Source organism: Manis pentadactyla, chromosome 2, assembly GCF_030020395.1.
Source record: "Manis pentadactyla isolate mManPen7 chromosome 2, mManPen7.hap1, whole genome shotgun sequence".
Lineage (NCBI taxonomy): Eukaryota > Metazoa > Chordata > Mammalia > Pholidota > Manidae > Manis > Manis pentadactyla.
This window is the reverse complement of record NC_080020.1, coordinates 204,524,301-204,539,492: the sequence shown is the minus strand read 5'-3', so window position 1 is coordinate 204,539,492 and position 15,192 is coordinate 204,524,301. Positions and strand designations below refer to the sequence as shown.

The 15,192-nt window shown below is 36.0% G+C and overlaps 1 protein-coding gene across 7 annotated transcripts in view; it reads right to left on the bottom strand.

Annotated features, from left to right (window-relative positions):
- MAP4K3 (mitogen-activated protein kinase kinase kinase kinase 3) overlaps positions 1-15,192 on the bottom strand; it is a 244,209-nt gene that overhangs the window by 89,112 nt on the left and 139,905 nt on the right. For 4 of the 7 annotated variants that reach the window (XM_036925551.2, XM_036925553.2, XM_036925552.2 and 1 more), the window contains exon 4: positions 3,081-3,145. The exons of 2 other annotated variants lie outside the window; for them this stretch is intronic. In XM_036925551.2, the coding sequence (XP_036781446.2) occupies positions 3,081-3,145 (65 nt within the window). Of the gene's footprint in view, positions 1-3,080; positions 3,146-15,192 lie in introns of those variants that run through there. One more of the 7 variants, XM_036925556.2, reaches the window with a different exon arrangement.

Below are 15,192 nucleotides of genomic sequence, written 5' to 3'. Positions count from 1 at the left end.
TATACGTGTCACATGGCTGTGCAAGTAGATAGCACTGTAGGCTAGCCAAAGAGAAGTATACACACAGCCACTGAGAGGTGATTTGGTAAAACTCTGAGAGCAAAGAGTGAACGCTGAGAAAGATAAGGTTTGGGATTTTGTATAAGCATATAAATCCCCAGTATGTAAATTTGAAAATATCCAGGGTATTGAAAATTATCTTACCTTCCACTAACCCAATTGCCAGCCAGTGTAAACAAATCAGTGTTAACAAATTCATATTACTTTGTTACTTCCATCATTTGGTTCAAATGAAGTAACAATCATGACAACTTACTCCTGTAACTAAATTGGTCTTCTTACTTCTGAAGAAAGCAAAACCAGACATCTCAGACTAATCATATATATATGATGGAATTACTAAGTTGGAAGTCTGAAAAGAAGTATGCTTGAAAAACTAAAAATGTAAAAGAAGTAAAGAAAAATTACAAGAATAAAATAAGACACAAATAATAATGGAGGGAAATCTAAAATAGAAATAATTACTAGAAATGAAAAGTATTACCAAAAATTAAAACAATGGATGTAGTCATCATAGCTGCGAAATCAGTGAACATGAAAATAGCAAAAGGTATTCTGAGTGTTCTAATTATTATCTAACTACATACACAAAAGTAAACTCAAAATGGATCAAAGACCTGAATGTAAGTCATAAAACCATAAAACCCTTAGAAGAAAACATAGGCAAAAATTTCTTGAACTTGAGTATGAGCAATTATTTCCTGAACACATCTTCTTCAGCAAGAGAAACAAAAGCAAAAATGAGCAAGTAGGACTACATCAAACTAAAAAGCTTCTGTACAGCAAAGTATACCATCAGCAGAACAAAAGGGCATCCTACACTATGGGAAAATATATTCATAAATGATAATCCGGTAAGGGGTTAACATCTGAAATTTATAAAGAACTCACATGCCTCAACACCCAAAAAGCAAATAACCTGATTAAAAAATGGGCAGAGGATGTGAACAGTCATTTCTCCAAAGAAGAAATACAGATGGCCAAGAGGCACACGAAAAAAATGCTCTACATTGCTAATTATCAGGGAAATGCAAATTAAAACCACAATGAGATATCATCTCACACCCAGTTAGGATGGTCAATATCCAAAAGACAAGAAACAACAAATGCTGATGAGGATGTGGAGAATGGGGAAGCCTTCTACAATGTTGGTGGAAATGTCAATTGGTGCACCCACTGTGGAAAACAGTATGGAGGTTCCTTAAAAAACTGAAAACAGAAATGCCTTTGACCCAGTAATTCTACTTCTAGGAATTTACCCAAAGAAAACAAGATCCCAGATTCAAAAAGACACATGCACCCCTATGTTTATCACTGCACTATTTATAACAGCCAAGATATGGAAGCAACCTAAGTGTCCATCAATAGATGAATGGATAAAGATGTGGTGCATATACATGATGGAATATTATTCAGCCATAAAAAAGGAAATGCTACCATTTGCAACAATATGGATGGAGCTAGAGGGTATTATATTCAGTGAAATAAGGTGGGCAGAAAATGACAGGTACTAAATGACTTCACTCATCTGTGGAGTGTACCAACTAAGCAAGACCAAAGGAGCAAAACAGCAGTAGATATCATAGATGCTGAAAGTGACTGGTAGTTACTGTGGGGAGGGGTAGAGGGGAATAAAGGGGCAAAAAAATTCTCAATCATAATGTAAGTTGGTCATAGGGATGGTAGTAAAGCATGGAGAATATAGTCAATGATTCTGTAACATCTTCCTATGTTGACAGATAGTAGCTGTACTAGTTGGGGAAGGATTTAATAATACGGGTAACTATTGAACCACTGTGTTATATACTTGAAACTAATTTAAGATTGTATATCAACTATACTTTAATTTAAAAAATATATTCTCAGAAAAGAAGTAACTTCTTAAAGCAGAAAAGTTCTCATGTTCTTTCACTTAGCTTTCAAAGCTTTGTATTTGACCCTACTCCTCAAATATATACCCCCACAACAGTAAGTGATCTCAACGTATGTCACAACTTCATATCACCATACTGTTGTTTCATCTCCTAGAATGCACTTCCTTCCTCTTCTTCCTATCCAAAGTTTACCCATCTTTTAAAAAACAATTTGAAGTCCACTTTCTTACTTAAGCCTTTTAAAACAATTCCAGAAAGTCTATCATCTTTTTCCTATTCCAACTGTAGTTAGTAGCACAATAAAATTCTATTATATCAATCTACATAAGCAAAACCTATACCAAGAAGATATAATAAAGTGAAGTGAAATGGAAACAGTACAATTCCTATACAGATAGTTTTTAAACATGTTTTATTATTACAACCAGCTCCTAAAATTACTTGAGGCCAAACTAGAAAATATGAGCTCAAATTCTATATGAAATGAAAACATTTACAAAATGTTATAGAATAAATTGACACCATGAATGATTAAGACATTATTTTATATTAATCAGAAAGCATACCCCCAGCAAAGGATTAAGACTCCTCTGCAGTTTATGACAATAATCCATTAACAGAACCAGAATAGGACAGGGAGAGAAATAAAAGACAGTAAATATTGTTTATTTTACTTTGTAAGTCTCTCTTGTATTTCCACTGAAATCCCAATGAAAAATGTCTTAAGAATTTTTTAATAGTCCAAGACCTAGCATCTAAGACAGTAAATATTTAATTGATGCTTCTTGAATACATGAGAGAAAAATCAATAATCTTTGTATTAACACTATTTATCTATCAACAGGATATTCTTTTGGCTTAGTGTTAAGACATCAAGGCCTTGGTATTTTTCTACAAGTCTGAATTTGAAATTTCGAACTAACTATATATATATACTATGCCTTCTTTAGAATTAGCAAATTCAACTGCATATAATTTTCCAACTTATAAAGCAAATGTTCCTTTCATCCATATACATCTTAAATTCCTTTATGTATCCAAATTACATAAGGATAAAACATACTTTCCTCAGAGCAGTGTTCTAATATAGTAAATATATTTTAAGAAATGCTACTTCATCTCTATAAAATACAACTTTGGTCTTACCATGATAAATATCCTGTAAAGAACCACCTCCACAAAATTCCATGCAAATCCAAAGTTTATCTCGCCTATAAAGAGAAAATCAGCATGTATCACATTTTCATGTGATGGCAAAATTATCTGAGGTAACAAGTATTTTAAGGTTGTACGCTATAATCTTGAAGAACCACATAAATGCAATGTGCTATCCAGGAAAAAAGCTAGTTAATCTCTATGAATAAATATACTACTTAATGTTATACCTTAACCCAGGTTTTAATTGTTAAAATACACCATTATTGGATATAAAGATGTCATTAGCACATCCAAAAGAGAGAAATCTCCCTTTAGTTAAAAATTTCCTCTCCTTCAGTTTACCCATCTATCCCGTGAAAGTATTATAAAATTTAAATGCTAATTAAAAAGCCCATGTCAACAATTATATGTAAGATTCACCACAGAATGGCACATCTGAAAGTATATCACTTTGATAGTGCTCATCAACAAAAAATGTAAACTTTATCCTGTCTAGAGTCAACAAAGATCTTTCCAGAACAATCTTTGTTAAAATTTATGTCTCATTTTTAGATACCATTTTTCTCTCTCACTCCTGTTGTAAGATACCATAATCATGTAGACACAGGAGAAAATAATTAGATTTAATAGTGCATTCCTTTGTTCATTCCTTTGGTTCAATCATTCATTACTTCAACTCAAAATTTATCAGTAAATGTACTATTTTCAGAGTACAGAAATAGAATACAAAGTCTGTGAATTTAGCAAGTTCATTTTAATGCAGAAGAAAAAGTCTGCCTTAACCTTAAGACTCTGTCTCTCTCACCAGTGCATTCACAATTCTTAGAAGAATATCCAACAACTGAGTATTTGTTTCATAAATGAATGAATGCATGACTGAAAGAATTAACAAGACAATTAGATCAAGGGTCAGTAAACTATGGTCAGTTCTGGGCCAAATCTAGCCAGCTACCTAATTTTGTATAGCCCAGAAATTGATGTTTTTCATACTTATAAATGGTTGGGGGGAAAAATCAAAAGAAGACTATTTCTTGACACATGACAATTATATGAAATTCAAATTTTAGTGTCTATATAAAGTTTTATTGGAACACAGTTATACTCATTCATTTTTGTATTATCTACGGCTGCTTTTGTTCTAAAACAGGAGAGTTAAGTAGTTCTGACAGAAGCCCACAAAGCTGAAAATATTTACTATATGATCCTTTACAGAAAAGGTTTGTTGACTACTGGATTAATTATAATTTCATTGGTGCATAATCCAGGCATGTATAAAGTTCTGTGAGAACCCAGAGATAAGATATATAGGGAAGTCAAGGAAGTTCTTAGGGAGGAGAAAACATTTGAGCTGGGTTTTAAAGTAAAAGTAGGAATTCACCACCAAGAGACAGGGAAGGGACCTGTGCAAAAGAATGAAAATTTGAAAGATGATGTCACATTTGAGAGACTGTGGGTAATTTAGTATGAGTTGTTCACCTGAAGAGCCAATAGCAGGAAATGAAGCTAGAATAGATAGGCTGGGGTCACACTGTAAAACAATGCTTGGTTGTAGACTCCTCAGTGTATTTACCTTCATCTGGGTGGTCTACAGTTTGTCAATGTCTTTCTTTAAAATGTGGCACCCAGAATCAAATGCTATTCTGAGTGCTATATGAATAGTGCATTAAAAAGTAGAGTTGTTATCAAGAGTGGATCACATATGGCGGTGATGCTGAAATTAACCAGACCTGAGAGATGAGCTGATTTGGGTGGGTGCCATGGACCATGCAGCTGTGACAGGTCTGCTATCTTAAAAGCCCCTATCTAAAGAGTACTATGATTATAGAGCAAAGCTAAAGGTAGTACAGCCAAGAAGAAGAAATTAGAGGCCACTCAGGATCTAACTTCACAGGTAGTCCACATACCAATGAACCTGGGACAGGACAGCTGATGGTAAAGTGTGAAATAGCTGCTCAGTGGCCTGCTCAATCACTCCTAGAATGGAACTCTGGGGCTGCCAGATGTGTGGTCTTATTGGTAACAATGAAGGCACTTATGACTAGTCATTGCCACACAGGGAGAAGTCTAAATCCCCCAGAGAATTTAATAATTATCTTCTTTATTTGAACACATATTTCTACAAACTTGGCTAAACGCTCTCTTGAGTTTCTTAGTAACTGAACCAAACTGCTGGTTTGCAGTTTGAAGTTAACTCAAACCTCTGGACCTTTTTTTCTTATTGGAGCATCACTGAAATACAGGCTTAGGTTGGTTTCAAATATACAACAGTGGTTCAACAGTTACCCATATTATTAAATCCTCAAGCCCTCTAGAGCAGTAACTGTCTATCAATGTAGGAAGATGTTATAGAATCATTGACTATATTTTCCATGCTGTACTAGTGTCCATGTGACCAACGTATACTGTAATTGCAAATTATTGTGCTCCTTTATTGCCCTCACCCTACCCTTTGGTAACCACTAGTCACTTCTCAGTGTCTATGAGTCTACTGCTGTTTTGTTCCTTCCATTTTGTTTTGTTTCAATGTTCCACAAATAAGTGAAATTATATGATATTTGTCTTTCTGTGCCTGGCTTCTTTCACTGAGCATATACCCTCTAGATCCATCCATGTTGCTGCAAATTGCAGGATTCCATTGTGTTTATATACCACATCTTCTTTATCCATTCATCTACTGACAGACACTTAGGTTGCTTCCGTATCTTGGCTATTGCAAATAGTGTGGCAATAAACATAGAGGTGCATACACATAATATAAGTAGGTCACAGAGAAGGCAGTATAGCATGGAGAAGACAAATAATGACTCTATACCATCTTACTACACTGATGGACAGTGATTACAACGATTTGGGGGGGATTTGATAATATGGGTGAATGGTGAAACCACAATGTTGCTCATGCAAAACATTCATAAGATTGTGTATCAATGATACCTTAATTTAAAAAATTTAAGCAAATGGAAAAAAACCACATAGGGGTACATATATCTTTTCAAATCAGGGATCTTGTTTTCTTTGGGTAAATTCCTAGGAGTGGAATTCCTAGGTCAAATGGTATTTCTATTTTTAGTTTTTTTGAGGAACTTCCACACTGTTTCCACAGTAGTTGCACCAATTTACATTCCCACCAACAGTATAGGCAGGTTCCCATTTCTCCGCATCTTCGCCAGCATTTATTTCTTGTCTTCTGGATGGTGACCATCCTAACTAGTGTGAGATAGTATATCACTGTGGTTTTACTTTGCATTTCCCTGATGATTAGTGATGTAGAGCACCTTTTCATGTGCCTGTTGGCCATCTGTATTTCCTCTTTGGAGAAGTGTTTTCAGATACTCCACCCATTTTTTAATTGGGTTATTTGTTTTTTTTGGGTGTTGAGGCATATGAGCTCTTTATATATTTTGGATATTAACCCTTTATCAGATGAGTCATTTACCAATATATTCTCCCATACTGTAGGATGCCACTTTGTTCTGATGATGGTCCTTTCTTGAACAGAAGCTTTTTACTTTGATGCAGTCCCACTTGTTCATTTTTTGTTTACTTTGCCCAATGAGATGTGTCCGGGAAAAATTGCTCATACTTATATTCAAGAGGTTTTTACTTATGTTTTCTTGTAAGAGTTTTATGGTTTCATGTCTTACATTCAGGTCTTTGATCTATTTCTAGTTTACTTTTGTGTATGGAGTTAGACAATAATACAGTTTCATTCTCTTGCATGTACCTGTCCACTTTCCCCAATACAGCTGTTTAAGAGGCTTTCTTTTCCCTACTGTGTATTCATGGCTTCTTTTTCAAATATTAATTGACCATAAATGTGTGGGCTTATATCTGGGCTCTCTATTCTGTTCCATGAATCTATGGGTCTGTTCTTGTGACAGCACCAAATTTTTTTATTACTGTACTTTTGTAGTATATCTTGAAGTCAGGGAGCATAATACCCCCAGCTTTTGTGTTCTTTCTTTCTCAGGATTGCTTTGGCTATTTGGGGTCTTTTGTGGCTCCATATGAATTTTAGAGCTATCTGTTCTTGTTCATTGAAAAATGTTGTTGGAATTCTGATAGGGATTGCACTCAATCTGTAAATTACTTTGGGCAGGATGGCCACTTTGACAATATTAATTCTTCCTATCCATGAGCACAAAACATTTCCATTTATTGGTGTCTTCTTTAATTTCTCTTGAGTGTCTTGTCAGAGTATAGGTCTTTCACCTCTTCAGTTAGGTTTATTCCTATGTATTTTATTATTTCTGATGCAATCGTAAATGGAATTGTTTTCCTGATTTCTCTTTCTGCTAGTTAATAGTTAGTATATAGGAATGCAACAGATTTCTGTGTATTAATTTTGTATTCTGCAACTTTGCTATATTCAGTTATTAGTTCTATTAGTTTTTTGGTGGGTTCTTTAGGGTTTTCTTCTATGTACAATATCATGTCATCTGCAAACAGGGACAGTTAACTTCTTCCTTACCAGTCTGGATGCCTTTTATCTCTGTGTTGTCTGATTGCTGTGCTCAGGACCTACAATACTAAGTTAAATAAAAGTGGTGAGAATGGACATCCTTGTCTTGCTCCCTACCTTAAAGGAAAAACTTTTAGCTTCTTGCTATTAAGTATGATGTTGGCTGTGGGTTTGTCATATGTAGCCTTTTTAATGTTGAGGTATATACCCTCTATACCCTTTTCTTTTTCATTTTTTTATTCATGAATGGAAGGTTGAATTTTGTCAAATGCTTTTTCAGTATCTGTCGAGATGATCATGTGGTTTTTATCCCTTTTTTGTTAATGTGGTGTATGCTATTGATTGATTTACAAATATTGTACCATCCTGCATCCCTGGAATAAATCCCACTTCGTCATGATGGATGATTTTTTTGATGTTTTTTTTGAATTTGATTTGCTAATATTTTGTTGAGGGTTTTTGCCTCTTTGTTCATCAGGAATACTAGTTTGTAATTTTCTTTTCTGTGGTATATTTGCCTCCTTTTGGTATTAGAGTGATGCTGGCCTCATAGAATGAGTGTGGAAGTATTCCCTCCTCTTCTCCTTTTTGGAATAGTTTAACAAGGATGTATTATTAATTCTTCTTTAAATGTTTGGTAGAATTCAGCTGTGAAGCTATCTGGACATGGAATTTTGTGTTTTGGGAGTGTTTTGATTACCAATTTGATTTCATTGCTAGTAACTGGTGTGCTCAGATCTTCTCTTTTTGTGTCAATCTTAGAAGGTTGTATTTTTCTAGAAGGTTGTCCATTTCTTCTAGGTTATTAAATTAATTGGCATATATAATTTTTCATGGTATTCTCTAATAATTCTTTGTGTTTCTGTGGTTTCTGTTGTCATTATTTTTTCTTCATTTCTGATTTTGTTTGAGTGCACACTGTTTTTTTCTTGAGAAGTCTAGCTAGGGGTTTATCTATTTTGTTTATTTTCTCAAAGAACCAGCTCCTGGTTTCATTAATTTTTTTTCTATTGTTTTATTTTTCTCTATTTTATTTCTGCTCTGATCTTTATGATGTCCCTGTTCTACTAAATTTGGACTTCATTTTTTCTTCTTTTTCTAGCGTCTTTAATTGTGAGTTTAGACTATTTGAGATTGTTCTTGGTTACTGAGGTAAGCCTGTACTGCTGTGTAGTTTCTTCTGAGAACTGCCTTTGTCACATCCACATATTTTGGGTTGCTGAGTTGTTGTTTTCGTTTACTTCCATGCATTTCTTGATTTGTTTTTATTTGGTCATTAATCCACTAATTATTTTGAAGCATGTTGTGTAGCCTCCATGTGTTTGTAGGTCTTGTTTTCTTTGTGTAATTTATTTCTAGTTTCATATTATTGTGGTCTGACAAGCTTCTTGATGCAATTTCTATCTTTTTCAATTTACGGAGGATCTTCTTGTGGCCTGGGGTGTGATCTAGTTGAGAAACTTTCCATGTACACTTCTGGAAAATGTGTGTCCTTCTGCTTTTGGTGGAGTGTTCTGTAGATATCTGTTAAGTCCACTGGATCTAATGTATTGTTCTGTGCTTCTGTGTCCTTATTTTTTTCTATCTATTGATGTAAATGGTGTGTTAAAATGAGTGTGTTGCGATCCATTTCCCCCTTTAATTCTATTAATATTTGTTTTACATATTTAGGTGCTCCTATATTGGGTGCATATTTATAATGGCTATATCCTCTTGTTGGACTGACCCCTTTATCATTATGTAATGTCCTTTCTTGTCCCTTGTTACTTTGTTTTGAAATCTATCTTGTTTGATATAAGTACTGCTACTCCAGCTTTTTTCTCCCTAACATTAGTTATGAAAATTTTTTTTTCATCATTTCATCTTTAGTCTCTGTACATCTTTGGGTCTGAAATGAGTCTCTTAGAGGCAGCATATAGATGGGTCTTGTTTTATTTTTTTCTTATTTTTTAAAATTTTGCTATCATTAATGTACAATTACATGAGCAACTTATGGTTACTCGACTTCTCCCATTATCAAGTCCCCACCACATAACCCATTAAAATCACTGTCCATCAGCATAGTAAGATGCTATAGAATCACTACTTGTCTTTTCCGTGTTACACTGCCTGCCGATGCTCCTGTCCATTATGTGTGCTAATCATAATGCCCTCTTTTCCCCCTTATCCCTCCCTTTGCACCCATCCTCACCAGTCCCTTTCCCTTTGGTAACTGTTAGTCCATTCTTGGGTTCTCTGAGCCTGCTGCTGTTTTGTTCCTTCAGTTTTTGCTTTGTTCTTATACTCCACAGATGAGTGAAATCATCTGACACTTGTCTTTCCTTGCCTGGCTTATTTCACTGAGGATAAGACACTTGAGCTCCACACATGTTGCAAATGGTACGAATTGTTTACTTCATGTGGCTGAATAATATTACATTGGGTATATGTATTACATTGTTTATCCATTCATCTACTGAAGGACACTTAGGTTGCTTGCATATCTTGGCTATTCTAAATAGTGTTGAGATAAACATAGGGGTAAATGTCTTTTTGAAACTGGGCTCCTGCATTCTTACGGTAAATTCCTAGGAGTGGAATTCCTGGGTCAAATGGTATTTCTATTTTTAGCTTTTTGAGGAATCTCCATACTGCTTTCCACAATGGTTGAACTAATTTACATTCCCACCAGCAGTGTAGGAGGGTTCACTTTCTCCACATCCTCGCCAACTTGTTGTTGTTTTTATTTTGTATGTTGGCCATCCTAACTGGTGTAGGGTGATATCTCACTGTGGTTTTAATTTGCATTTCTCTGATGATTAACAATGTGGAGTATCTTTTCATGTGCCTGTTGGCCATCTGAATTTCTTCTTTGGAGAAGAGTCTGTTCAGCAGCTCTGACCATTTTTAAATTGGATTATTTGCTTTTTGTTTGTTGAGGTGCGTGAGCTCTTTATATATTTTGAATGTCAACGCTTTATCGGATCTGTCATTTATGAATATATTCTCCCAATCTGCAGGATGCCTTTTTGTTCTATTGATGGTGTCCTTTGCTGTACAGAAGCTTTTCAGCTTGATAGAGTCCCACTTGTTCATTTTTGCTTTTGTTTCCCTTGCCCAGGGAGATATGTTCATGAAGAAGTTGCTCATATTTATGTCCAAGGGATTTTTGCTTATGTCTTCTTCTAAGAGTTTTATGGTTTCATGAGTTACATTCAGGTCTTTGATCCACTTCAAGTTTACTTTTGTGTATGGGGTTAGACAATGATACAGTTTTATTCTCTTACCTGTAGCTGTCCAGTTTTGCCAATACCAGCTGTAGAAGAGGCTGTTATTTCCCCACTGTATATCCATGGCTCCTTTCTCGTATATTAATTGACCATATATGTTTGGGTTAATACCTGGACTCTCTATTCTGTTCCACTGGTCTGTGGCTCTGTTCTTGTGCCAGTACCAAATTGTCTTGATTATTGTGGTGTTGTAGAAGAGCTTGAAGTTGAGATTCCCCCCTGCTTTATTCTTCCTTCTCAGGATTGCTTTGGCTATTTGGGGTCTTTTGTGGTTCCATATGAATTTTAGAACTATTTGTTCCAGCTCATTGAAGAATGCTGTTGGTATTTTGATAGGGATTGCATTGAACCTGTAGATTGCTTTAGGCAGGATGGCCATTTTGACAATATTAATTGTTTCTACCCAAGAGCATGGGATGGATTTCTATTTGTTAGTGTCCTCTTTAATTTCACCTAAGAGTGTCTTGTAGTTTTCAGGTATAGGTCTTTCATTTCCTTGGTTAGGTTTATTCCTAGGTATTTTATTCTTTATGATGCAATTGTGAATAGAATTGTTTTCCTGATTTCTCTTTCTGCTAGTTCATCGTTAGTGTATAGGAAAGCCACAGATTTCTGTGTGTTAATTTTGTATCCTGCAACTTTGCTGAATTCTGATATTAGTTCTAGTTGTTTTGGAGTGGAGTCTTTAGGGTATTTTATGTACAATATCATGTCATCTGCAAATAGTGACAGTCTGACTTCTTCCTTACCAATCTGGATGCCTTTTATTTCTTGGTGTTGTCTGATTGCCATGGCTAGGACCTCCAGTACTATTTTGAATAAAAGTGGGGAGAGCGGGCATCCCTGTCTTGTTCCTGATCTTAGGGGAAAAACTTTCAGTTTCTCGCTGTTAAGTATGATGTCTGCTGTGGTTTTGTCATATTTGGCCTTTATTATGTTGAGGTACTTGCCCTCCATACCCATTTTGTTGAGAGTTTTTATCATGAATGGATGTTGAATTCTGTCGAATGCTTTTTCAGCATCAATGGAGATGATCATGTGGTTTTTGTCCTTCATTTTCTTGAAGTGGTGGATGATGTTGATGGATTTTCAAATGTTGTACCATTCTTGTATCCCTGAGATGAATCCCACTTGGTCATGGTGTATGAACCTCTTGATGTATTTTTGAATTTGGTTTGCTGATATTTTGTTGAGTATTTTTGCATCTATGTTCATCAGGGATATTGGTCTGTAATTTTCTTTTTTGGTGGGGTCTTTGCCTGGTTTTGGTATTAGGGTGATGCTGGCTTCACAGAATGAGTCTGGAAGTATTCCCTCCTCTTCTATTTTTTGGAAAGCTTTAAGGAGAATGCATATTATGTCTTCTCTGTATGTCTGATAAAATTCAGCTGTAAATTTATCTGGCCTGGGGATTTATTCTTGGGTAGTTTTTTTTGATTACCAATTCAATTTCATTGCTGATAATTGATCTGTTCAGATTTTCTGTTTCTTCCTTGGTCAGTCTTGGAAGGTTGTATTTTTCTAGAAAGTTGTTCACTTCAGCTAGGTTATCCAGTTTGTTAGCATATAGATTTTCATACTATTCTCTAATAATTCTGTGTTTCTGTGGTGTCTGTTATGCTTTTTCCTTTCTCATTTCTGATTCTGTTTGTGTGTAGATTCTCTTTTTCTGTTAGGAAGTCTGGCTAGGGGTTTATCCATTTTGTTTATTTTCTCAAAGAACCAGCTCTTGGTTTCATTAATTTTTTCTATTGTTTTATTCTTCTCAATTTTATTTATTTATTCTCTGATCTTTATTATGTTTCTCCTTCTGCTGACTTTGGGCCTCATTTGTTCTTCTTTTTCCAGTTTCAATAATTGTGACTTTAGACTTTTCATTTAGGATTGTTCTTCCTTCTTTAAATAGGCCTGGATTGCTATATACTTCCCTCTTAGAACTGCCTTCACTGTTTCCCACAGAAGTTGGGGTATTGTCCTGTGACTTTCACTTGTCTCCATATATTGCTTGATTGCTTTTAAATTGGTCATTGATCCATTGATTATTGAGGAGCATGTTTTTAAGTCTCCATGTGTTTGTGAGCCTTTTTGTTTTCTTTGTACAATTTATTTGTAGTTTTATACCTTTGTAATCTGATAAGTTGGTTGGTAGAATTTCAATATTTTTTAATTTACTGGGGTTCTTTTTGTGGCCTAGTATGTGGTTCTTGTTTTCTTATCCATTCTGTCACTCTATGTCTTTTGATTGGTGCATTCATTCCATTTGCATTTAAGGTAATTAATGATATATATGTACTTACTGCCACTTTATTAACTGTTTTCTTATTTTTATAGCTCCTATCTGTTCCTTTCTTCTTCTCTTATACTCTTGTTATTTCACAGTTTTGTTTTGTGTTGTGACTGTATTCCACTTTGTGTGTGTGTGTGTGTGTGTGTGTGTGTGTGTGTGTGTGTGTGTATCTACTGTAGGCTTTAGTTTTGTGGTTATCCAAGGTTCAAGAATAGCTTCCTTACTATATAATAGTCTATCCTAAATTGCTGATTACTGTATTTCAAGCACAATGTAAAGGTATTTCTTTTTCTTCCTCCTCTATACTTTATGTATTAGATGGCATAATCTGTACTTTGTGTATCTTTGACTGATTTTGTGAATAGTTTATTTTGCTTCTTTTAAGTTTTTACTTGCTTCATAATTAATTGGTCTACTACTTTTAGTGTGGGTTTATTTTCACTGATGAAAGCTATTTAGCCTTAGGGTCATTTCCATCTACAGCAGTCCTTTTAACATACCTTGTATGATTGGTAGCGGTGGTGAATTTCTTAACTTTTATCTGGAAATTGTTTAATCCCTCCTTCAAATTTAAGTGACAATCTTGCTCAGTAGAAGATTCTTGGTTGGAAGTCCTTCTGTTTCAGTCCATTAAATATATCATGCTGCTCCCTTCTGGCCTGTAAAATTTCTACTGAGAAATTTCCTGATAGCCTGATGGGGGTTTTCTTTTAAGTAATCTCTTTTCTCTCTCTGGTTACTTTCAATACTCTCTCCTCATCCTTGATCTTTGCCATTTTAATTATTATATGTATTGATACTATCTTCCTGGGGTTTCTTTTGTTAGGGGCTCTCTGTACCTCCATGACCTGAGTGTCTATATCCTGCCACAGATTGGGGAATTTTTCAACAATTATTTCCTTAAAGAGACTTGCTATCCCTTTGTCTCCCTCTTATCTTTCTGCTACCCCTATTATGCGAATATTGTTTTGTTTGGATTAGTCACAGCTCATTATTCTTTCATTCCTAAAGATTGGTTTTTCTCTGTTCCTCAGCTTCATTGTTTTCCTGTTGTCTAAGTTCCATCTCAATGACTGTCTCCTCTACCTGCAGTAACCTACTCTTAAATCCCTCCATTGTATCTTTCATTTCAGATATGGTATTCTTCAGCTCTAAGTGGCTCTGTTTCAGAACTTTTATTTCTTTGTTGAAGTCCTCCCTGAAATCTTGAATATTTTTCTGTAGATCTGTGAGCATGTTTATGACTCTTACTTTGAAATCTTTACCACAAAGATTGGTGATCTCCATTTCGTTTAGCCTCTTTCTGGTGTCTTCTCCTGTAGTTTTGTTTGGAACATACTCCTCTGCCTCCTCATTTGGTCAGCATTTCTGTTTCTTCCTTTGTATTTACATGGGTCTGCTATGCTTCCTGGCCTATGGTGTAATAGCTTTATGATGGAGGTGTCCTGTGGTGCCCAGAAGCACAAGACTCTTCACTTTCTAGTGTCTGATTCTACTTTTCAAGAGCCTCAGCTGTTGGTGTGCAGCAGGCAGGGCCGCCTTTCTGTCTGTGCCGGCAGTTTGCTTTGGCCATCATCTTTGTACTCTGTGCAGAAGTTTCTGCGGGAATCGCTGTGGGAAAGGCTGTCCCTACTTGCCCTGCATCAATGGCGGGGCTGCAGGATTAATGGGTTGGGTGGGCTAATGTGTGCAGCTCTGCCCAAGCCTGACATGCTGCACTGGGGTTGGACACCCACAGGAAGAAAGGAGCTCTTGGGGCTGTCTCTTGCAGGCACCTCCTGTCTTGGGCTGAAACAGAGCAGAGAAAGCTGGGAGAGTCTCCCTCTCCCTGTCAAGCAGCAAAGTCTGATGCTGATGCTGGGCCGAGTGGGTTATCTGGCAGTGTGCACAGGGAGGAGCCTCAGGGCTGCGTTGCCAATAAGGGGGATGGAGCATCTGGGGCTCCTGAGAGTTCCCAACCTGTTTGGGCCCAGGGAAGGGTAGGGAGGTATCCATCCATCAGCCCTTTCTCCTAAGGAGTAAGCTCCATCCAACCCTCACCCCTGGAACCCCTCCTGCTGCTGGCAAGTCTTTCAAACTGCC